This window comes from Geotrypetes seraphini, chromosome 6 (genome assembly GCF_902459505.1).
Source record: "Geotrypetes seraphini chromosome 6, aGeoSer1.1, whole genome shotgun sequence".
NCBI classification, from domain to species: Eukaryota; Metazoa; Chordata; class Amphibia; order Gymnophiona; family Dermophiidae; genus Geotrypetes; species Geotrypetes seraphini.
Window position 1 is genome coordinate 237,527,014 of NC_047089.1, and position 26,114 is coordinate 237,553,127.

Here is a 26,114-nt window from a genome sequence, read left to right on the forward strand (position 1 = left end):
AAAACATTGTTCAAATCTTCTCATACTAAACCTTTAAGATACTTTGTGTTTCAATTGAACTTACTTATCTGAAGATGTCGATTCAGTGTCTGAGTGGTCCTTATGGTGACTCTTTTTCTCGTTTTCTTCCTGATAAGGGCAAATAAATTTGATATAACTAAGTACTTTGTGCAAAGCTTTTCAAAGGCTAGAAATACTGTATAGAAATCAGGAAGTTATTTACAGGTGAAAACGTTTCTTGCAAACTATTTGCTCAATTATCAACTTATTTGTCTGGAATCCCAACATCAGTGTTACCTTTTGTGAGCGAAAATCAATACACATCCTGATGCCAGGTGTTATAAAGACAAATTATTTCATTCTGCTAGGGCACTAGTTCATCACTGACTACCTACTGTTCACTGAACCAATAGAACAAAGATTATCGTTCCAATTTAAATAAATAAAAAAACGAGTATAAACCAATGGTTCACAAACTTGTCTTGGGGCCTTCCCAGCTAGTTAGGTTTTTAGGATATCTACAATGAATATTCATGAGAGAGATTTGCATGCACTACCTCCACTGTATGTGTCATGAATATTCATTGTAGATATCTCCAAAATCAGACTGGTTGGAGAAAGGAAAGGTTTGGGAACCACTAGTATAAACATATCAATTAGGATTTATGAATATGAATTTCTAATATTGTTCGAATTTTCAACAGCCTTCAAAACTATAAGCAACAAGTTCCCATTTAATGGGCTTTGGCATACGAAGTGAACTTTTTCACTGGTTTAAAGCCTTTCCTTGACTGGTAGATCTCAATCCTTTTAATATGAATGAGACTTTCATCCACTAGTAGGATAATAGCAAGTAATACCTCAAGAAGCAATTATCTCTGTTCTATTTAATGTGTATTTGTGATCACTGCTGGAGGTGATTAGATCAAATGGTCTAGTGTGGCATTGCCTATGCTAATATACAGATCCACAATTCCTTGAACCCCATCTGATAACATAATTGAGTAAATGATCATTTGTCATATAAAACAAAAGGTACTTACTTGTAGCAGGTGTTCTCCAAGGACAACAGGTAAATAATCTCACATGTGGGTGATGTATCCATGGAGCCCCAGGTGCGGACACTAAGAAAAGTGTATATATGCCTTTAGATCTTCAAGGCAGCCTCTCACTGCGCATGTGCAGGTACCTTCACCAGCCTTGCAAGTGTGGGACCTGCAGTATAATATATAGTTAAAACTAAAGAATTCAAATTTTAGGGGAGGTGGGAGGGCGTGTGATATTATTGGGCTGCTGTCCTTGGAGAACACCTGCTACAGGTAAGTACCTTTGCTTTCTCTGAGGACAAGAAGGCCATAGTAATCTCACATGGGGGAATCCCTAGCTGCCAAGCTCACCGAAAACAAAAAACAGTTGGTCACTAGGAAACCACAACAGTGAATTTAAAGAACAATTAACCTAAAGCCATATATACAGTACACCATGTAGAGGTGCAGTCTGGAGCAGAATAAAATGGACCTAGGGGATGGAGTTTGATTCTAGACCCCAAACAAACCTTGCAAGACTGCTTGACCAAATTGACATATTGTGTTAGGTGTCCATTCCAGGCAGTAGTGAGATGTGAATGTGTGGACAGAAGCCCATGTTACAGCTCTGCAACTCTCTTCAGTGGTGGATGATTTCAAGTGGGCTTCCGAAGTAGCCATGGCTCAAACAGTATGAGATGTGACATGACCCTGCAGAGTCAGTTCAGCCTGGGAATAAGTAAAAGAGATGCAATCTGCTAAACAATTGGAAATGCTGCGCTTACTGATGGCAGCCCCCGTCCTGTTGGGCTCAAATTAAACAAAAAGTTGAGTGAACTCTCTGTGGGGCTTAGCCAACTCAATGTAAAAGGCCAATGCTCGCTTACAGTCAGTCCAATGTGTGTAGTATGCTTTCACAAGGATGGGCATAAGGTTTTGAAAAAATGTTGGCAGGACAATTGACTGATTCAGATGGAACTCCAACAGTATCTTAGAAAGGAACTTAGGCTTCTGGTGACGTCACTGCTCAAGATGGAGGGTTAGAGAAAGCGCTCTGACTCTTGATAGCGATTGCCTCCTGATCCCCCCTGATACAAGCCTTCTAGGAGGGCTGCTTTGAGTGTCAGCGGCCAGTGATTTGATGCGTAGCGGGAGAATGCTGTGTAAACAGAAAACGGAGGATATGTGGCAGTTGGAGAAAAAGGGGGCCTACGCCATGATAGCGGGACTAACCTGTCCACGTGTGAGTCGGGTGAAAGTGCCTTGGAGGAGGAATCTGAGAGGGGCGCTTCTCTGAGGTTGCGGTGGGAAGAGCAGGCCACGGCTATTACTAAGGCAGACCTGCAACAGTGGGTCTCTGAAATTAAGTATGACGTGGCGGAGGTGAAAGAGAAAATCAGGGATGCCGTTAAAGAAATTCGGAAGGATCTGGCGGACTTGCTTGGAAAAGTAGAGGACACGGAGCGGAGGATCATTGAGCAGGAGGAGACTGTTCAGGCGCTTGTTACCATGGTGGGGGAAACTCAAGCAGATATTCAGGATTGCCTCTCTAGAGTGGAGGACCTGGAAAATCGATCAAGGCGCAACAATGTGCGTTTCAGGGGGATCCCTGATACGAAGGAGTTTGGGGACGCCCTGGCAGTGGTGAAGGAATTACAACAGTTCCTTTTTAGCAGAGGTGAGGGGTCTGAGACTGCTTTGTCCGCTCGGCAGGTTGATCAGGCTCATCGGATGTTGTGACTGAAGAGAAGTGAGTTCCCCTGAGACATTATAGCGTGCATTCACCATTTCCCTGATAAGGAGCATTTGATCTGAAAAGCCTAAACTTGTTGGTGACCTCGAGATATTTGAGAATCACCCTTTAAACATTCAACTTCTTCAGAATCTGATCCTTTTTTGTAGAATCTGTGGACTGGAACATTCCAAAGGTAGCTGAATCTGGGAAAAGAAATCACTGCCTCAAGCAGAAAGTCCTTTCAGAGCTGAATCTTTGGGCTGCCAGTCTCACTAGTGTTTGACTGAGTCTCCAACCCCCACAGACATGCAAAAAAAGGGGGGGGGGAGGCAAAACAGCCGGCACCCTGTGAGACCCCGCTGAGCCCCCTAAAGATGCCTAATAGCCTGTGCTCAAACCCCTGCAATGCAGTGTAGGTGAGCAATGCTACCAAGGGATGGCCGTGAGCTCCAAAAAGGCTTCTGCAGGCTGGCTAACAGGTACCACAAGGCATTCAGTCTGCTTCTCATCAATGTAGGCAGATTATAGGAGGAGGTTTGAGGGATGGTTTCACATTAAACAGTCCTTTCATAAACCTGGAGACCAAAGGATGAGCAGTAAGAGGTTTTCCCTCGCCTGGCATGTGAAAAGCTGTAATAGCACTGAGATGAACTCTGATAGATGTAGATTTGAGTCCAGAGTCAGAAAGATGAAGAAGATAATCCAACACGAAGTCCACTGACAAGGAAGTAGAATCGTGATGATGAAGAAGACACCAGGAAGAAAACCAAGTCCACTTTTGTTGATAACATTGATGAGTGGCCGGTTTCCTGGAGGCGTCAATAATATTACGTACAGGCTGAGAGAGATGTAAGTCAGATGAATTCAGCCTGAGAGAAACCAAGTTGTCAGGTGTAATGAGTGAGGTTGGAATGGAGAAGAGATCCCTAATGCTGCGTAAGCAGAGTAGGAAAAATTTGCAGAGGATTTGGCTCCCTGGAGCTGAGTTGAAGTAGAAGGGAGAATCAATGTTGCCTGGGCCACTGAGGAGCAATGAGAATCATTGTAGCAGACTCTTGTTTGAATTTGAACAGAGTTTTGAGTATGAGAGGAGTGGGTGGTAATGCGTAGAGAAACATGTTTGCCCAGTCCAGCAGAAAGGCATCTGCTTCCAGACGGTGAGGGAAATATAGCCTGGAGCAGAACTGGGGCAGCTTATGGATTGTGGGGAGCTGCAAATAAGTCCTCTTGTGGAGTGCCCCATTGGATGAAGAGCTGCAGAGTTGAGAGTCCATTCGTGAGGCTGAAGAATTCTGCTAGGGAATTCTTCTCCCCTTGAATGTAGACAGCCTTTAAGAAAAGACTGCGAGTTGTTGTCCAAAGCCAGATTTTCTGCGCTTCCTGGCATAGGAGAAGAGAGCCCGTACCTCCTTGCTTGTTTATGTAATACATTGCTACTTGGTTGTGCAAAGGAGGAGGACTTGAGGGCACAGATGTTGAAAAGCCTTGAGGGTATAATATATCACTCTGAGTTCTAGGAAATTGATGTGAAACTTCCGCTCCCTGGTGGACCAATGACCCTGGGTTTGAAGTTCATCCATACGTGCTCTCCAAGCATAAGGGGATGTGTCCGTCATGATCGCCTTGAGATGAGGAGGCAAGTGGAACAGGAGACCTTTGGATAGATTGGAGGAGGTCATCCACCATTTAAACAACTGTTGAAGAGATGCTGTGATAGCCGATCTGTCGCCTGAAACCATTGGGAAGCTAGGGTCCACTGAGGAGTGCGAAGATAGAGCCTTGCTAGTGGCGTCACATGCACTGTGGAAGCCATATGGCCGAGAAGAACCATCATGCATTTCACAGAGATGGTCTGAATAGAGAACATCTGTTGACAGAGGTTAAAGAGAGCATGAAGTCGATCTGGAGGGAGAAATGCTCTCATGAGAATCGTATCTAGTATAGCCCCAATAAACTGAAGGCGTTGAGATGGAATGAGATTGGATTTGGAGAAATTGACTTCGAATCTCAATACTTGAAGAAAGGAAATAGTCTGAGATGTTGACAAAGCCACATCCTGAGTCGAAGGAGCTTTGATCAACCAGTCCAGCTAAGGAAAGACTTGAAGACCAAGGGATCGGAGAGACGCAGCCACTACAATCAGGCACTTCGTGAGGACTCTGGGAGAAGATGCCAGGCCGAATGGAAGAATTTTGTACTGATAGTGATGCTGATTCACTTGGAAGCGGAGATATTTTCAGGAACTAGAATATGAGTATAGGCTTCCTTGAGATCCAGAGAGCATAGCAATCGTTCTGATCCAGCAGAGGATAAAGCAGAGCGAGGAAGAGCATTCAAAATTTCTCCTTGATGAGAAATTTGTTGAGATCTCTGAGATCCAGAATGGGTCGCAGTCCGCCCGTCTTTTTGGGAATCAAGAAGTAATGGAGTAGAATCCCTGATGTTGTTGAGAGAGAGGAACTTCCTCGAAGGCATTTAGGAGGAAGAGGGATTGAATCTCCTGAAGGAGAAGAGAGGACTGTGCAGGATCCTAAACAGACTCTCTTGCTGATCCCTGGCGACTTATGATTCCTATGGAAAGGTACTATACATGTTTTCTGCCCCAAATTCTTCCTGAGAGTAAAAAGAAATCTAGCTAATTGGTATCTAGATTACTGGCTACCAAAATTCATTGTATTATAGTTTCTGATCATGAGCTCCCACTTGGTTGAAACACCCTCTCCTCGATAGTGATAACTCTAGTTTACTTCAAGATCAAGACTTTATAACTGAGCGAGAGGATTTTCTGCAGGAATATTTTCAATGTAATTAATCTGCAGCAGTTAGTAATATTACTAAATGGGTCACCATGAAAGCCACTATAAGACATTTTATAATTAACTACACTTCTAAGAAACATAAACTTATTGCTTAGGATATGCTTTAGTATCTTTACAAAAACCAATTGCGGCAGGTGAGGTATGAAAATGGAGAGCATACCCCTGTCAAATTATGTCTAGAACCCAGAGATCTGCAGCGATGAGCTCCCAACGACTGATGAAATGCTGAAGTCGCCCTCCGATCGGCTGTGGAAGAAGTTGGAGAACAGGAATGGTGGCTATGCTCCTGAGGAACACATCAAAAAGGCTGTGTCAGTTTTTGCAAAGTCTGTTGCTGTTTAGATTGCTGACGTGGTTGTTGCTTCCTTTTCCTAGGTTGAGCAGGAGTAGGAGGAGCAGGTTTAGCAGTATACCTGCATTGATACGATGAAGCCGGTTGGAAAGCTCTAGGAGGAGGTGGTTTCTTTTTACAGCTTGACCAACGTGTCCCAACGGGTCTCATGGGCAGAAAGCTTCTGAGTGGTCGTGTCCATAGATGGACCAAAGAGCTCATACCCTAGGCAGGGTGCATTGGCCAACCGATCCTGATGATTAACATCAAGCTCAGAAATGTGAAGCCACGCCAAGCGTCTCATAGCTACCAACATAGCCGCTGAACGTGAAGTGAGCTCAAAGGTGTCGTACGTGGTGCAGACCATATATTTCTGCAGTTGGAAAACAGAAGCAATAAGTTGTTGAAAAGCTGAAGACTTGCGTGATGAAATGTACTTCTGAAAAGCTGAAATTTTTTTTTTTAAATCAGACATTTCAAATAAAATGAAAAATGAAAATTATAATTTCCAGCTCGGTTGGCCATTTTGATAGAGGCATTTGCAAATTTGTCCATCGCCCTACCCTCTCTGCCAGGAGGGCCAGAGGCATAGAAACTAGCTCCTGTAGATTTCTTTAAGGTGGAGTCCACCACAAAAGATTCGTGAAGGAGTTGAGGCTTTGCAAAGCCTGGGAGAGGAACCACTCTATACAGTGAGTTCAACTTTTTAGGAGTTACGGGAACAGAGAGCGGCATTGCCAAATTCTTATAGGACGTCTCTCTCAAGATGTCATGTAGCAGAAGTTTTATCAAATCCTTAGGTGGCTGGTCATAATCTAAGGCCTCCAGGAACTGCTTAGAATATTTAGAGTCTGCTTCCAGAGGGATGGAAAGCTCTTCAGATATTTGGCACAGAAATTTGGAAAAAGAAGACCGCTCCAAAGTAGGACCTTGTGGAGAATGTTGAGGTGAGGCTGAAGCTGAAGAATCCTCATCCTCAGAAAAGAGTGGTTCCTGTTCTGAGTCCCTAAACAAATCAGAGTCATGAATGGAAAGGGGATGGTGTCGAAGACCCAGTTCCAAAGGCTCCAAGATGCTTGGTCTTACTAGTGGTCTTTCAGGACCGCACTGGTGTTGCTTCCCTGGATGTCTGTGTCGAGGACGACTGGTGCCGTGGAGTAGGTGTTCTCTGCACCGGTGGAGCATCCATTAGAGGTGTGGTCGGCGTCACTATCTGCTCAGACTGAACCGCCTGGAGAACCAGTGTTGACTTGGCCTGTATAGTCGGTACCAACTCGGCCATAAGTTGAGCCAGCACCAGCATTTGGAAATGCTCACCCAATTCCTTCCTAAGCAATTCATCAATTTTTTGCTTAAGGGAGAGCACCGGTACCACTGGCTTTTTCGCCGATACCTCTGGTGCAACACTCCAGTCTGGTGATGAGGAAGCCGATGTCAAGGCTCTCTCCGAGATCGGGACTGGGCACTTACGTGACTTTTTCGAGGTCGGCATGATTCGACTCAATGCCATTTTGTCCTGAGTCCCAGATAGGATAGAGGAAGACTTCTTAGCCAACTTACCCACAGAATGTTGTGACACCGGAGATGTTTCTGCCGATGTCAATGTATGCGGTGTCATCTTGGACGGCTCCCCTTCCAAAGCGACACCGAACAGAAATGTTTGTTGAAGAAAGCAGTTTTTCAAAGTCCTTTCTGAAGAGAAGAACACCGGGTACAGGTTTCCGGGTGGCGCTCTTGTCCCAAGCACTGGAGATACCAGCGATGTGGGTCAGTCACAGAGATGGGCCAAGCACAGTGACCGCACTTCTTAAAACCCGTCTGCGGGCATGACATCGACAGGAAGACCGCTTGGCAAAATCAAAGTTGGAGGCCAAGGTGGTACAACAGGCCCCGCCGGGCTGAACCCGCGAGAGAGAAAAAAAGTAAGATTTTTTTTTTAAGGTAAACTAAAATAAAATAAGAAAGAAAGAACATGAAAATGACTAAAAGTCACTGACGTGAGAGCAGGAAGGCTAAAAAGTTTTCAATGGCCATTGAAATGCACCTTCTTAGCTCCGCGGAAAATAAGAAACTGAAGGACTGCGCGCCTACATCAGGTGGGAAGGCACTCGTGCATGCGCAGTGCAGGCTGATTGTGAACTTTCCAAAACTTAAAGTCGTGATTCACTTTTCAAGTGTCCGTACTGGGGCTCCATCAGTGACATCATCCATGTGTGAGAATATGCTGCCTGTTTGTCCTGGGATAATCTAAATTATAATTAACATTTTCTCTGCATAGAGCGTGCTTTGTGTCTTTTAAAATTTTTATTGTTGGTAGATCATTTCAACTTGGTCATTTTAAAAGTAGCTCGCAAGCCAAAAAAGTATACACCATTCTGCTATACACCATTCTGACATGGTATTGTTTAGTGGGTAGAAGACCCCTGATGCAGCATTTTTTTTGCGAAACAAGGAATTCCTGTCAGGTATGGATCTGTGGTTTTCAATTTGTTATCTGAACGAGTGAATATGAATCTACTGTTAAATGAAGAAATGGCAAACTGAAGTTGATGGAACAGACCGATGGAACATAGATAAGTCCTATATTTGCTCACGAGTTTTTTGAAATGTGAAATTTTTTTTTTTTGGTAAAGATATTTTTATTGAAACAGTACTATCAAACAATAAGTAGAGCAAGCATTTAGACATTGCAATGCACATCATTGACAACCATCATTTTCCAATACCCCCCTCCCACCCCCCAAGAATATAATAACCAAATATAACTAGAGTAATTACAGATTCAATAGTCTACTCTGAGCAACTGGAGTCAGAGAGTTCTAAAATGGGTTCCCACATGGATTGGAGTTTTCGTCCTGCAGGAGTTTCCAAATCAGGGACTCGTAGGCGTTCCAATTGTAGATATTGGATTAGCAAGGCTCTTCACTGTGTCAATGAAGGAGACTCAGAGTTCAACCAATGAATCAAAATAGCTTTCACACCCAATAATAGAAAGTTTTAAAAAGCCTCGTATCCCCTTTGGTACTGGAGCCACAATGGAACTCCTAGAGAACAATAATAGTGGGGATAATTTACATCATACCTTCCAAAGATCTGCAATATGGTGTAAAATCCTCTGCCAAAAACATTGTATGCGGGAAGAAGAATAAACATATGGCCCAAGGTGACAGTGGGATGATGACACTTTGGACATGCTTAATCCTGGCGAATCTTAAAGGCTCGGGTGAGCGAGATGTAAAGGTACAAGGCTATCTTACAACCAATTTTCCAAGATATAAAGTAGACAACATATGAAGATATTGCTTTAAGGTATCCTCTGGGAGCAATACACCTAGATCTGCTGACCAGCGGTTCACTGGATTCAAGTAATCAAACTCAGGCTGCAAATCCTGCAAGCCACTATGATAATATCATAAAGGGATATCAGTTTGTGCCCCCAGCCATAGGACCTCCATGAATTTTTCAAAAAAATCTGATGTTCAAGTGAGATGAGGTAGCATGCGAACGTAATGTCGCAGCTGCCAATACGCATAATGATCCGAGATGGGCAGAGAATATGCAGCCTATAGATCTTGGAATGTGAATGGTTTATCAAAGTGGGCAAGGTATTTAGTTTAAATATTTTTTAAATATGGTATGGAACGCAAAGAAATTTTATATTGTGGAGTTTTTCCTGACCCATGAAGCTGAACTGAGGCATTTTTCTCATGCAGTCCCTCAGTTTCTTATTTTCCGCAAAGCTAAGAAGGTGCGTTTCAACGGCTGTTGAAAACTTTTTTGCCTTCCCGCTCTCGTGTCAGTGAGTTTTAGTCATTTATGTATTCTTTCTTTCTTATTTTTAGTTTTAACTTTGGTTTAAAAAATAAATAAATAAAAATCTTACTTTTTTCTTCTCACGGGTTCAGCCCGGCGGGGCCTGTTGTACCACCTTGGCCTCTGACTTTGATTTTAACAAGGCAGTCTTCCCATCGATGTCATGCCCGCAGATGGGATTTAAGAAGTGCGGTCGCTGTGCTTGGCCCACCTCTGTGACTGACCCACATCGCTGGTGTCTCCAGTGCTTGGGACCGGAGCACCACTCGGAAACCTGTACCCAGTGTTCTCTTCAGAAGAGGACTTTGAGAAACCGCCTTCTTCAACAAAAACTTCTGTTCGGTATTGCTATGGAAGGGGAGCCGACATCATTACCGACATCGACAGAACCGACCTAGATGACACCGTGTACATTGACACTGGCAGAAACATCTCCGGTGTAACCTTCTTTGGGTAAGCCTATCTGGGACTCGGGTCAAAATGGCATTGAGACTTTTTGTTCAGGAAGCTGGCTCCTTTGGTTATTTAGGAGTGCTTTTTTGTTTTTGCATTTTGTGATATCAATTGCCCCAACTTCGGCTGGATACATGCTACATCAGGGAGTACTAGGGAGGGAAAATTCCAAGACATCATAAATGACTGCTTTTTTGAGCAACTGGTCCAGGAACCAACAAGAGGGAGAGCTATTTTAGATTTGGTCCTTAGTGGAATACAGGACACAATATGGGAGGTAACTGTGTTGGGTCTACTGGGAAACAATGATCATAACATGATCAAATTTGAGCTGATATCTGGAGTGACATTGCTAAAGAAATCTTCTGTAGCAGCATTTAATTTTCAAAAGGGCGACTACAATAAAATGAGGAAAATGGTTAAAAGAAGCTAAAAGGATCAGTGGCAATGATTAGGAGTGTAAACCAGGCATGGATATTATTTAAAACTACCATTGTAAAAATACAATTGAATCATGAATACAACAGATGTTCGACAACACAGATCAGAGAAGTTATTAGTATCTTTCCCCTGATATAATCAAATCTCTCTCTCTCTCTTTTCAGAAAGTTCAAATTTGGAATAATTTACCATTTACCATTAAAACAACAAACTTATATGTTTAGAAAATATCTGAAAACTCATTTATATCAAAAGTTCTTGCCTTGAAATTGTTCTATTTTTGCTGCTGTAATATTTTGCTGTATTTCTTGGTTAAATCTACTTTAAATTCTGTAAGCTGCTTTGGATTTACTTAGAAGTAAAGTGGGTTATAAGTGCTCTGGATTAGATTAGGTTAGTTTTGTGGCAAATAAAAGATCCCTATAAGGCATCAGAAGATTTCACATACTTTCTTTTTCAAGAGAAGGAAAGCTACTGGAAAATGGAAGGCAGAAAAGATAGGGAGACTAGAATTCAATGTTGACTTCCATATTCCATTTCTTAATTCATCCTCTCTAGCCACAATCGCCTTTGTTAAGGTGACTTGAAATCATAAATTCATGCAGGAAACTATATTGAAGATATTAATTATAGCCAACCATCAGCTTCAACATATATACGAGGGTCATAATGCACACTATTTAAAAAAAAATTTACATTTTTTTTTTCCAAGTATTTCTTTACAATCCTTCAATATAGACTCCCTGCTTTGCAATGACCGAGTCCCAACGTCCAGTAAGCTTCATTATTTCATCCAAGACACCATTTTGTTCAGTTGCACTCCCCACAGGCGCTCCTCTACACCTTGAGTTCTCAAGCAAGGTCCTTGGCATCATTACTGATTCTTCTCTCTCCCTCAACTCCTTGGCAAAATCATGTTTTTTCAGCCTCCACATGCTGAGGAAAGTAAGATCCTACTTTTGCCAAAAACATTTCGCCGTCCTCGTCCAATCCATCATCCTCTCCAAACTTGACTACTGCAATGCCATTTACTTATGCCCAACAAAAAAAGTCTTCAAAGACTCCAGCTTATCCAGAATACTGCAGCCAAGTTAATCTTTGCAAAACGCAAATCTAACCATGTCTCCCCACTCCTGTCCAATCTTCACTGGCTCCCAGTGATTTCCAGAATCCACTGGCTTTTAAGATCATTTACGGCATCCTTCCTCCCCTATTCCCACTATCCTTTAACTCCTCTAGTCCTAACTCCACCAGACCCGCAAAAAGATATAAACTATCCTTCCCCTCTCTACACGGTATTCTCTATGCAGGTAAACTGGGAAAATCTCTTCTCTTCAAAATCACAGGTCTCTGGAATGACCTTACTATCCCGCTGCGGAACCTGGGCTCTCTCCAACTATTCCGCAAGCAACTGAAAACTTGGCTCTTCTCTAACATGTAATTCTATTTTCCCCCTTACTCTTCCTTTCTATATATAAGCTCATGTAAACATTTTCCTTTCTCTTCTTATATTTAAGTTCTTGTAAACCGTGCCGAGCTCCACTTTCATGGAGATGATGCGGTATTTAAACTTAAGGTTTAGTTTAGTTTAGGCTCAGGTACTGGCGGAAGAAAGCTCTTCCAGAGATGCAAAACGATATCCACGCATAGGCTGTTTCAACTTTGGAAAAAGGTCAAAGTCCGGTGGTCTTATGTCTGGACTATAGGGAGCATGAGGTATCACCTCCCAGCCGTATTCGCGTAGTTTTTCAATGATGAGAGGAAAGTTCCATCTTCCACAAGACCAAAAAAGTTTTGATGAGCTCAATCAAAAGTCAAACAAATCATGATTTTTGCTTATGATCATGAAGGCATAATCATCACAGACAAAGTTCCATGTGGAAGAAGTGTCACAGCAGTGTATTATTGTGAGTTTTTGAAAAAAATGTGCAGAAAAATGCACAAAACCCAAACTCAGTTGCTCTTGGCTGGGCCACTCATTCTTCACGACAACGCTCGCCCGCATATAGAGAATATCATTGAAAAACTACGCGAATAAGGTGGTGTTACCTCATGCTCCCTAGAGTCCAGATATGAGACCACCAGACTTTGACCTTTTTCCAAAGTTGAAACAACCTATGTGTGGACATCATTTTGCATCTCTGGAAGAGCTTTCTTCCGCCGGTACCCGAGCCATTCGGCAACTGAACAAAACGGTGTCTTGGATGGAATAATGAAGCTTCTTGGACTTTGGGACTCGGTCATTGCAAAGCAGGGAGACTATATTGAAGGATTGTAAAGAAATACTTGAAAAAATAAATAAATAAATAAAACGTAAATTTTTTAAAAAATAGTGTGCATTATTTATGAAATGACCCTCGTATAATAAAACAATAGTAGTGAATAATATAAAAAAGCAATACTAACCCGCAATGACTCCTGGAATGAGGCAGCCTGGTATTGTGCATATTTAGCAATTGTAGTAAGTGATTTACTACTTTCACAACACCAGATTTTCTTTGTTCCAGTCGGGTCCCAGTTTTCATCCGCTGGTTGTAATAATTGTGTCCTCACTTCCACTATATGTTCAGTATTTGCTTCTACCAACGTTTTTGTGGAAAAGAGTCCTAGATCTAAAGAACAAATTGTGGATTATCCCTTGACTAGCAAACAGCCTAATAAATTAAATATTGACTATCCTAAATTCATAAAGCAATTTTCACATACAAAGCACATTTTATACAGCTCTCTACATGTATATTCTTTTATTCTTTTGTACAGTTTTATAAAGTAGGTGTGCCATTAAGACTGCACTTGCTTTTATATGCTCGGCTCATAGGTATTCAAGGGGCAGTTTGAGATAAGCTAGGGAGGAGTGATTTACTTGTGCCTTTTACAAAATATAGAAATTGTAGTTTAGGACTCTGTTAACCAACATGGAATTTTGAAAAGCTACTTGTTTTAAGTTTCTTACTCTCTGGGGGTTTGTTTTTTTTAAATAATAAGGGAAATTTAAGTCAATTGTTTTAAAACTGTAGAATTTCTATTGGACAGGGTACTCGCCAAGGCTGCCCGCTCTCCCCGTTATTATTTTTGCTGTACTTAGAACCCTTGATTTGCATGCTTTTGAAGGATGATGAGTTGGTAGGTCTCCCTGAGGGTCCCGCTCAATTGTAAGTTTTGGCCTTCGCAGATGATCTTTTGCTTACGCTAGCGGCCCCTGAGCGCTCCCTATTGTGGGCCATAGAGATTTTAGAAGAATATCAGTTGTACTCGGGGTTAACCTTGAACAAACAAAAGTCACTAGTCCTTCCTTTGCAATCAGGTGTGCGAGATCATTGGGATGGTGTTTTTCCTTTAAAATGGGCCGACTCTTTACTGTATTTGGGGATTTGTATACCTCAAAATTTAGCATACTTATGCAGTTGTAACATTGTGTCTTTGAATCGGTGGTGCTCATTTCCCCTGTCTTTGTTGGGGGAAATTGCCCTGTAGAACATGATGATTATTCCCCAGTGGTTATATGTCTACAGATGCTCCCATTGTTTCTGCAACATAAATATGTTCATCTTTTACATAAGGCTTTAATACCTTATTTATGGGGGGGGGGGAGAGGAAGGGGGTAAGTGCCCGCGCATTCCACTCCGTACTCTGCAACTGCCTAAAGATCAAAGGGGTTTAGGTTTATTGTGCACTAAAAGATTTAATTTGGCAAGTCAATTACATCATTTGCATGACTAGTTCTGCTCTACTACTTATTTCTCTGTCACAATAAATGAGTGCTTGACTTACATGCCATATCACTTTAGTTTCCTGCTGCATGCTCCTAAACTACCCGATGTCTGTCAATATGGTAAATTATTTCTCTTCCCTGTTCGTATTGCCTGGAAACGACTGTGTAAATTGTTACATATTTCATAAGAACATAAGAATTGCCGCTGCTGGGTTACACCAATGGTCCATCGTGCCCAGCAGTCCGCTCCCCCGGCGGCCCTTAGGTCAAAGACCAGTGCCCTGAGTCTAGCCTTACCTGTGTATGTTCTGTCTCAGCAGGAACTTGTCTAACTTTGTTTTGAATTCCTGGAGGATGTGTTCCCCTATGAGAGACTCCGGAAGAGCGTTCCTGCTTTCTACCACCCTCTGGGTGATGAAGAACTTCCTTACGCTTGTACGGAATCTATCCTCTTTTAACTTTAGAATGTGCCCTTTCATTCTCTCTTTCTTGGAGAGGGTGAACAACCTGTCTCTATCTACCAAGTCTATTCTTGAATGTTTCGATCATGTCTCCTCTCAGTCTCCTCTTTTCAAGGGAGAAGAGGCCCAGTTTCTCTAATCTCTCACTGTATGGCAATTCCTCCAGCCCTTTAACCATTTTAGTCGCTCTTCTCTGGACCCTTTCGAGAAGTACTATGTCCTTGTATGGTGACCAGTGCTGGACGCAGTATTCCAGGTGTAGGCGTACCATGGCCCCGTACAGCGGTATGATAAACTTCTCTGATCTGTTTGTGATCCCCTTCTTAATTATTCCTATCATTCTGTTCGCCCTTTTCGCTGCCGCCGCACATTGTGCGGACGGCTTCATTGACTTGTCTACCAGTACTCCCAAGTCTCTTTCCTGTACTCTTTCCAGTACTCGTGTGTAAGATTTTTGTTGCCGACATGCATCACCTTACACTTATCCACTCATTTGCCATGTCGCAGCCCATTTCTTGAGCGCGTTTATGTCACATTGCAGGTCTTTGCAATCCTTCTGCATCTTCACTACTCTAAATAACTTCGTATCGTCTGCAAATTTACCTCGCTCGTTGTACCAATTTCCAGGTTGTTTATAAATATGCTGAAGAGCACGGGCCCAAGCACCGAACCCTGTGGCACTCCATTCTTGACTCTTTTCCAGTCCAAGTATTGTCCATTTACCCCCACTCTCTGTTTCCTATCTGCCAACCAGTTTTTAATCCACATGAGTATTTCACCCTCGATTCCATGGCTTGCAATTTTTCGAAGTAGTCATTCATGCGGGACCTTATCGAATGCCTTCTGAAAATCCAGATATACAATGCTGACCGGGTCACCCTTGTCTATCTGCCTGTTTACTCCCTCGAAGAAGTGCAGCAAGTTCATCAAGCTTCCTTTGCTTAAGCAGTGCTGGCTGGTCCTCATCAGATTGTGTCCATCAAGGTGATCAATGATGCGGTCCTTTATCAGCGCTTCTATCATCTTTCCCAGTACCGAGGTCAGACTCACTGGTCTGTAGTTTCCCAGATTTCCCCTCGAACCTTTCTTGAAGATTGGCGTAACATTCGCCATTTTCCAGTCTTCCAGAATCTTTCCTCATTCGATCGACATATTGGCTATTAGTTGAAGAGTTCAGCTATAACCCCTTTCAGTTCCTTGATCACCCTCGTATGGATGCCATAGGATTTTTAAGCCTATCAATCTGCCTGCATACCTTTTCTAGACTGACCGTCAACCCTGTCATTTTCCCGTCTTCGTTTCCTGCGTATAGCCTGTCAGCTTCCGATATGTTGGGTATATCTTCTTCGGTAAAAACAGACACAAAAAATGTGTTCATTTTGTCAGCGATGGCTTTGTCCTCCTTTAGCAATCCCTTTATTCCGTGGTCATCCAATGGCCCCACCACTTCCTTTGTGGGTTGTTTCCCCTTAATATATCGAAAGAACAGCTTGAAATTTTTCGCTTCCTTGGCTATTTTTTCCTCGTAGTCTCTTTTGGCCCCTCTTACCGCCTTATGGCACTTACTTTGATAATGTTTGTGCTTTTTCCAGTTTTCATCCGTTTTTGACCTTTTCCATTCCTTAAACGAAGTCTTCTTGTCTTTGATCGCTTCCTTCACTGCTACAGTGAGCCATGCCGGTTCCTTGCTCTTTTTCCTCTTGGATCCCTTGTTGATACGTGGTATTTTTAGATTTTGCGATTGTTGACTGTCCTTAAAAAGGGACCATGCTTGCTCTAGCGTTTGGACTCTCGACAAGGAACTTTGTTTTGTTATTGTTGGTTACCTTTTTGTAATACTCTGACTGCTGTTGCCCAAAGTAGGCTGCTGAATTGATTTATATCATTTTTATTTTTACCCTTACTGTTCCTCGAAAAGGGGGATGGGAGGGAAGCAGTGATTTTTTGGCTATGTTCTTGACTACTATGTTTGAGTTCTTTGTTGTGCCTTTGAAAATCAATAAAAATGATTTAAACATAAAACTGTAGAATTTTAATTTATTATTAATTTTTTTTCTGAAGAAGAGATGGGAGATCTCTGATCTGTCAGGAATGAGCGAAGAAAAAAATTGACAAGTTGAGGGGAGGGGCTGTAGGTGTAGGGATCCCTACATATGCCTAGCTAGGGGAGAGTGTCGGCACATAGGCTCAGTCAGAGGACTTCAACAACAAGTGTGCCTGTATAACCCCTGCTTGTCTCCGGAGAATAATTACTCTGAGCACAAGAAATCCTGAAAAAATGGACAAAAAACACTGAATAAAATAATAAAAAGGAGGCAGCAGAACTAACATACTCATGCTGGTACATGTGCAGAAGGGAACAACTGTAGGTGGGGCTAGAGAGCACGCTGAAGTAGAGCAGAGTCACAGGGAAAAAATCTGGATTGGATTCCTTCTGCATATGGCACATAGCCATTGGTATACTACCCACTTGTCTAGAATGTCTCCCCAATTGCACTGGAAATCTATCTACCTATCTATATATAGATTTGTAAATACCCTGTTTCCCCGAATATATGACACTGTCTTATATTTTTAAAAACTCCAAAATATGCACAAGGTCTTATTTTCAGGGGGATGTCTTATTTTTCCATGAAGAAGGATACAGTACACATTTATTGCTGAAAAAAAGACATTTATTACCTGTATATGGTACAGGTCATCACAAACCAGAAAAGCTGTATCACAAACCAGAAAAAACTGTATCACAAACCAGAAAAACATTTACTGTATAACAGTTTACAGTATGATACATTTACACATTTAATCAATGACAATCAAGTCATCATCTTCTGGAACATCATCATAATAACTCACACCCTGAGGTTCCAGGTCAATTACTTGGGACTCCATTTCTTTCACAATCAGTGGACCAAATCTCTCATGTTTAGCAATAGCAGTGTCCTCAAATGAGTACTTCTTATCAAGGTAGCTTGCTCGTAATGCATGTTCAATGCAACTGTCAGTGATTTTATCCCATGAATTCTTCACCCAAGTCACAACCTCTTGCAGTTTAGGTTTCACAAAGTTTCCACGCTGATTTCTCTCCATTCTATTTTCAATGTAGTCATTAATTTCCATGCGCAGATTGTCCTTGAATGGCTTGTTGATTGCAATATCAAGGGTCTGGAGATAGGCCGTCATTCCCGCAGGAATCATTATTTGATCTATTTTTCTTTCATGAAGAAATGACTTCATATCTTTAGCACGGTGAGTGCTAGCTGCATCCCAGACTAGCAGACCTCTTTGACCTCCTCGCATAACAAGTGGCAGCATTAAATCTACCCACTTTCTTATAACAGCTTGTGTGGCCCAGGGTTTTTCAGTTTCAAGGACAAAAATTCCTGAAACACGTTCAATCTTTTCCTTCTTGCCCTTAGAAATTATTAGAGGTAGGACTTTAGTGCCATCCAGACGAATTGCCAAAATACAGGTCACACGTGCACTTTCATAAGCAGTGGAGGGAATGTACACTGAGGAGGCACCCCACTGTTCAATTGTTGTTTGAGATGATTGGCCCATAAACACTGCAGTTTCATTCATAGCAATCATGTTGGAAAGCTTGTATTTAGAGAAGTCAATCTCATCAATAAAGGACTTGAATGCAAGTGCTCGCTTAATCACTTGAGCATCTTCCAGCCTAAACAATGTCGTGGATCTTCTTAAAGACAATTCACTTCTCTGAAGGAAATTATCCAGCCAGTGTTGTGATGCTTTGAAATTTTCAGAGGCTATGTTAAACTGTGGCGCCATTGCAAGGGCGAATTCTTGAATATGAGCCCTATTCACAACCAAAGCCTTTGTTCTCCTGTCAACAACCCATTCACAGATCAGATCTTCCAGCTCAGAAAATATTGGTTTCCGACCTGATCCACACTTGCGTTTGTTAGAATTTCCCTTTTCCACTTGTTCAACTAGTTTACCATACTCTGCTCGCCACTTGCGGAGCAATCGTATATTCAACATTTTTTCTTTGCAGAAAGCAGCAAGATTTTGGCCCCAAGAATCTTCCACGATTCTCCTCTTGTACTCCACAGAGTAGCTTTTTCTTTTTGTGGCCATGCCTAAGGGTAAAAGAATAAAAAATGGCACTAGGGTATCCTGGGTGGGGGGGGGGGGGGGTGATCTTTTAAAATGATACAGAGGGCATCAGAGGGGGGAATCAAAATGGCACAAGAGAATCAGGGGGATGGGCGGTTACCATCTTAACAGTATGGAGAGAAAAACGTTAGCTTGCCATGTAAAGGTAAATAAAAATTGGCATGCAAATCCTTTAAACCAGATTTTTGATTTTACAGTTAACAATCTGGTTTAAAGGATTTGCATGCCAATTTTTATTTACCTTTTACATGGCAAGCTAACGTTTTTGGAAATGTGTCTGTAACACGGTAAATGTACACTTGTAAAGTTTGAACTTGAAATCAGCTTTCAAATCTGTTAGAAAACAGCATCCTCCACATACCGTACAGATCAGATACAGATTTGCAGTTTGCTTTTAAAACACTAGATGGCAGCATCACTATGTACGGTATCACTACAAGTACCGTATTTTCACGTAGATAACGCGCACCCGTGTAAAATGCGCACACGGGTATAGCGCGCAAAAAACACAAATTTATGTACAGAAATTTTTATATACCGCGCACACCCGTATACCGCGCATGCTGCCCGACTCTCCCGTCGCCGTCCGACTCTACTTTCGCCCGCCCCGACTCTCCTCTCCCCCTTGAAGTCCTGTCCCCACCCTGAAAGCCTGATGCCCCCCCCGATGTCCGATTCACCCCCCCCCCCCCCCCGCAGGACCGCTCGCACCCCCACCCCGAAGGACCGCTCGCACCCCCACAGCTTCCCGACCCCCCCCCCCCATCATGTACAAGCTTATACCGGTGTCCTGCTGCTACCTCTTGGCGGTCCCGACTCCCCGACACGATCGGGGCAAGAGGGAGCTCAAGCCCACTTGCCCCCCCGACTCCCCGACACAATCGGGGCAAGAGGGAGCTCAAGCCCTCTTGCCCCAGCCAACCGCGGCACCCCCGACACGATCAAGGGCAAGAGGGAGCTCAAGCTCCCTCACACACACACAAATCCCCTTCCCCAAAGGTGCCTGATTGGTGCATAATCTATAATGGAAAGTAGGCACCTACTTTCCTCTATATGGAATATCAGTGTAACCAAGTCTATATACGTACAAATTTGTACCTAGACATGAGCATTTATGGCAGCCATGAGACTCGTATAAGTGCCATCACTTAAGTCCTGGAGATAGATGCATAACTTATGCTATTTTATAAATTATGAGCTTATGGGTGCGCCCTGTCCACACACTGTCCAGAGCCCACTCATATGTATGCCCACCTACAAACTATACGTGTATATGCTAGTATTCTAAACATTTATGCATACAAATATTAGCAGCTACTTTATAGAATTACCCTGTAAATGCATATATGAGATAAATTTGAATGCATACTAACTACAACTTCTTCCTCCGTATTCGCTGTGATAGGGGATTAAGAGAACCGCAAATACAGAAAAACTATGAATAACTTTTTCATACGTTATTCGCTATTTTCTATTAAAAACCATCATGAATATAGTGAAACCGCGAATAACATGGTGGGAGACCTGGTCTGTCCTGAAAGAGAGCCAAACACGGTGAAGAAAGTGCTGGGAATCAGCGATTTCTCTATGCAAGCTAATGTAATTTGGGGGGAGGAGCCAGCAAGCTAAAAACTGTGAATAATCGAAACCGCGAATGCTGAAACCACGAATATGGAGGGAGAAGTGTACTTCTAATATATGCAAATATATCATATGCATACTCATTAAGGATATCCTTGAAATCTGACCTATTGGAATACTATTGCAATGAACAAAGATTTATTTTAAATGTATAAATGTTTATACAACCCTTTCTGAAAGTAAACAGTTTTGAAAATGTAAATAAAAGAAGTGCTTCACTAGAAAGATTACCTAATTTCAGAGCTCCAGCAAGGCCACGTATTACAGTAACAGGGTTGTTAGGATTGGTACAAAACTGATGTAAAGGTGGTAAGAAAGCATCACGTTTACACTCCAGCTGCAAAATTAAAAATCAAATGATGTCTCTTTTGGGAATCAATCAAGTTCAATAGAAATTATGTCATTAGAATGTAGCATTTTGAATATATTGAAGGAAAACTGAACTTAGGCTAAATGCTGTGGGAAAGACTAACCCTCCACATATTTTTAAATTATGTTCAAGGCTGATGTACAAAATTTTAGTGGATTTCTTCTAGCATTCCAGCTTAAGTTCAGTCCCCAGATGCAGTCACCTCTAGGGCAACCCAGTCCTTAGGACACACTTAGTCCAGTCAGGTTTTCAAGATACTTACAATTCAGGGGCATAGCTACCATTAGACAAACCCAGCAAAACGTCCAGGGCTGCCTGCTGTATGGTCATCTCTCCCCTTTTCCACCATTATGAAATTAGCATCTTCTCTCTACCCCTCCCCCTCCCCAATGACTTCCAAACTCATTTATTTATTTATTTAGATTTTTATCCCGTCCTCCCAGTAGCTCAGAACGGTTTGCCAGGGCCTTTCATCAAAGGAGGAAGAATGCAGCTCAGAAAATATGCTGGGTGGGGGTCAGCTGGAGGCTACTGGTTTATACAGTTGCCAGTAAGAGTTTGGAGGTCTATGTTAGAGGATATAGAAGATACCTGCAGAGAAAAGAGGGAAGGATGGAGATAGGAAAAGAGGGGGAGGAGAGCAGAGCTAAGGGACTCAGAACACAAAAGAGGTAGAGAGAGATTAGACCAAGAGGAGAGATGCAGGCTTCCAGGGGCAGGTGATGCAGGGGAAAGGGAAGAAAGAGGAAAGAAACTGGATATGGGAAAGAACACGATACAGAGAAGAGATCCTGGGCATGGAAGGAACAAGGTCATAGAGGGGAGATACAGGACAGACTAAGAAATATAGAAACACAGAGGAGAAATGCTGGACAGAATGGAGAAGAAATGCAGAGGGAAGATGGATGGTGGATAAAGAAAGAAAAATGCCAAGGTGGCATGAGATCCTGAGAAGAGAGTTACAAAGAAACAGAAGAGAGTTGCTAGAAACATTGCAATGCTTGGACAACAAAAGTAGAATAAAAGGTATTTTTCTAATTTTGTTAATTCTAAAATATCAGCTCTGGAAAATGTACATCTCTGATACCTAGAATGTGCTTGCCTTTTTCAGAATTTGCTCACTGGAATTCTGAGGAGGCTCCCTCCCCCAGCACCCACCACCTTGGGAGAGATGGTGTTATAGAAAGTTGATCTTAATTTTTCCATCTGGGGCCCATTCATAGAATTGTAGGATATGCGGAATATAAATTATTTTTTTTAAAAAAGGTGATGGTCAAAATCAGGAAGATGCTTGGGTGCATAAGAAGAAGAATGGCTAGTAGGAACGGAAGTGATAAAGCCTTTGGTGAGGCCCCATTTGGAATACTGTGTGTAATTTTGGAGACTGAACCTTCAAAAACAAATAAATAGGATGGAGTAAGTGCAAGAAGGTTGCTACAAAACTGGTTAGTGGTCTTTGCCAAATCATATGGGGACAGACTTAAGAGGCCTTAATATGTATACTGTAGAGAAAAGAGAAACACAGAAATATGATTTATTTATTTAAAACATTTATATCCCGCATATACAAAAATCTATATGGGTTACAATACACACACAAATGCATTAAAAGACAAACAACCTAACATATCAATACACTGCCACAATGAATATGTAAGGAATAACTTTGCACAAAATAGAAATAGTGCATGCAAATTTAGCTCATGCATATTTATTGCAGGTATCCTGAAAACCTGAGTGACTAGTTATGTCCTGATGACTAGATTAAGAATCACTGCTCTAAAGGGTATAGAGAGGAGGAAGTATTGACACAGCCAATGCTAGCACTATTAAGGGTTCAGGGCTGACAGATTTGGCAAGAGCTGTGTTACCATATCTTTCCACAACTGAACAGATATACTAGGAATGGACGAGTTAAATGTTACAACACTGCTCACAAAATAAGGCAATTTTAAATTTGTCAGACTAAATAAATAATTTCCACCTCTAGCACCATATGAATCTAAAGGCAAATAGTCTATATGCAGACAGGTCCAAAAAGTGATTAGGTTCTTCTTACCTTGTAAATATCTTTTCTAGTACATGGGTGTCATTCTGGATGATAGGGTATTCTCTCCATGCTTACAAGCCATGCAGTAGGAATTCACTCCAGATTTGGGATTCTGCCTCCTTCACCAGAGGGCTCTGCAACTAAGAGTTAATGCTAAAAAATGCAAGTTCATGCCCTTGGGCTGCAAAAATCCAGAAAGGTATAGTATAGTAAGCAAAGTACTTCTATGCACGGAAGAAGAGCAGGACTTTGGGGTGATTGTGTCTGATGATCTCAGGATGGCAATCAGGTAGAAAAGTGTGTGATGCAGTGTTTAGAACTACAGCCTCGGCACCCTGAGGTTGTGGGTTCAAATCCTGCACTGCTCCTTTTGACCTCGGGTAAGTCACTTAATCCCCATTGCCCCAGGTATGTTAGATAGAATGAGAGCCCACCAGAACAGTTAGGGAATAACTGAATAATTTGTAATCCGCATAGAATTGTAGGATAATATAAATTATTTTTTTTTAAAAAGGTGATGGTCAAAGCCAGGTAGATGCTTGGGTGCATAAGGAGAAGAATGGCTAGTAGAAATGGAAGTGATAAAGCCTTTGGTGAAGTCCCATTTGGAATACTGTGTGCAATTTTGGAGACTAAACCTTCAAAAACAAATAAATAGGATGGAGTAAGTGCAGAAGGTTGCTACAAGAGGTTAGTGGTCTTTGTCAAATCATATGGGGACAGACTTAGAGACCTTAATATGTATACTGTAGAGCAGGGGTGTATAACCTTTTGGCCGTAAAAAAATTTTCTGGGGCTGCGCAAATGCTGCAGCAAGACAGAGGAGGGAGCCGGCAAGACGGTAAACACCCGGGGGCAGCAGAAGAAAACACTGCATTGCCCTTGACCGGGGCCACACAAAATACTTCATGGGGCCACAGGTTGGACACCCCTGCTGTAGAGGAAAAAGAAACACAGAAATATGATTTATTTATTTAAAACATTTATATCCCGCATATACAAAAATCTATGTGGGTTACAATACACACACATGCATTAAAAGACAAACAACCTAACATATCAATACACTCGAAACAAAAAATAAAACCACCAGACATCGTCAATAAAATATAACAATCATAATTTCCTCTCTTCATAAATTGCCAAAAGCTTCCTGGGAAAAGTAAGCCTTCAAAGATTTATGAAAAAAACAAAAGAATCTGACGAATATCATCAGCGAGTGCATTTCACAACCATGGGTCTGCTACACTAAAGACCCTAGAATGAACTGTGGCTTTAGCATTATACTGCAATGGAGGCACTTCACTCAGACTGCAGAGTACGATTAGCTCTTTAATTGGCAGATGGTGGAAATTGCTGCTGTATGTACCTTGATGTTGAACAAAGTTGAAGTTAAGAAGCATTTGGAGATGCAGATCTCCCACAAGAGCCATAGAAACACACATTGCTTCTGAGCAACAATGCCAAATAAAGGGTTAAAGTAGCCACTGCATTTGGCAATGCACACGTATAGCCTTGAACACTATCACCAGGATCTTAAACTGAATTCTCCAAGAAACTGGGAGCCAATGCAACTTGGACAACAAGGGAGTTACATGTTCATTACAAGGAATAACCCCAATCACTCTAGCCGCCGCATTCTGTACTACCTGCAACACTCAGCGCCTTTTTTAGAAATTCACAAAAGAAAGCATTATAGTAATCCAAATGAGGCAACACAAAACATTGCATAACTTGCTAAAAATTTTCTGGAGAAAGCAACTTATGCAGTCTAAGTACCAGACGAATGATTGCAGATAAAGACCAAATGGCTCATCCAGTCTGCCCATCCACAAGCACCAACTCTCTCCTCCTTTCCCTAAGAGATCCCATGTGCCTGTCCACATAGAAATATAGAAATATGATGTGATGCATATGGTGATCAATCTGTTCCCACAAACTGGACTTTCAGAAGTGTGAATACTTACAGCTTTGAGCACCTCCCACTTAAAAGTGGAGCAGAGTCCCCCTTCCAAAGCAATCGAGCTTCATTAGAACAGAATACAAAGACGACAAAGAAGGAGAAGAATGGGGAATGTTCCAACATACATTACATAACTTTGTAACTTAGAAACAAGAATTAACACAACAATGAACAAGAATTATATATATATATATATATATAATTTTTTTTTATTTAAATAATACAATCTTAGAGAACCATCCTGCTGTGTGCAATCATGCACTAACAATAAGGCAGCCAGAGGATGATGAATACACGTACATAATATACAAGACTTCTTCACATAAAACCATTTGACTGACAGGAGATGAGCTCCAGGCCTGGAATCCAAAACCATCAGAGCAAGTGAAACAGTATATACTGAGAATGGGCCATAAAGACTCCTGAGAGGATTTACATAAAGAAGATTCTCCAAGTAAGAATATAATTTTTTATTCTGTTATATCTACTGGAGTCCACATTCAGGTACTGTAGCTAGTTTGTGAGCCTTTGGGACAGATAGGGAAGTTCTAAGTACCTGTATTTTATTGTAAACCGCTTAGATCTGTAATATGTTTAAGCGGTATATCAAATGTTAATAAAAATATAAAACAAGTATGGTGATATACCAAATCAATGGTTGACATCTAGGGAGGGACAGAAAAGTCTTCCTGCAAGCCCATGACCCAAAAGTAATGTCCTCGTGAGCCACCACATCCACTCTGTAAAATATGGAAAAAGTATGCAAAGTAGTCCAAATAGCTGCTCTAAAAATCTCTGCGGGAGGAACTGCCCAAGACTCCATCCGTGAAAAGGCGACACACCTGGTGGAATATGCCTTGAGAGAAACCAATGGCTGTTTACTACAGGAAATGTATGCCGAAGAGATGGCCATGTGAATCCATCTAGCTATAGAGTCCTTGGATGCCGGCTGGCTGGCTGGTAAGCAAGAACAGATGGTCTGAAAGGTGAAAGTCATTGGTCCTCTCTAAATACTGGAGCAAAGCTTTCCACAATCAAGCTTTTCTCAAAATTCTATCCTGTTTGTCTGAGCCTACAGATTGAAATGGGAGAGGAACCTCCTGATTGACATGGAAATCAGACACAACTAAACTAAACCTTAAGTTTATATACCGCATCCT

At 41.9% G+C, this 26,114-nt stretch overlaps 1 protein-coding gene across 4 annotated transcripts in view; it reads right to left on the minus strand.

The window, feature by feature from the left end:
• KDM6A (lysine demethylase 6A) overlaps nt 1-26,114 on the minus strand; it is a 547,501-nt gene that overhangs the window by 98,766 nt on the left and 422,621 nt on the right. For all 4 annotated transcript variants that reach the window (XM_033949775.1, XM_033949774.1, XM_033949772.1 and 1 more), the window contains 3 exons: nt 20,803-20,908; nt 13,024-13,229; nt 65-129 (listed from right to left, as the gene is read on the minus strand). In XM_033949775.1, coding sequence (XP_033805666.1) covers nt 65-129; nt 13,024-13,229; nt 20,803-20,908 — 377 coding nt within the window. The remainder of the gene's footprint in view (nt 1-64; nt 130-13,023; nt 13,230-20,802; nt 20,909-26,114) is intronic.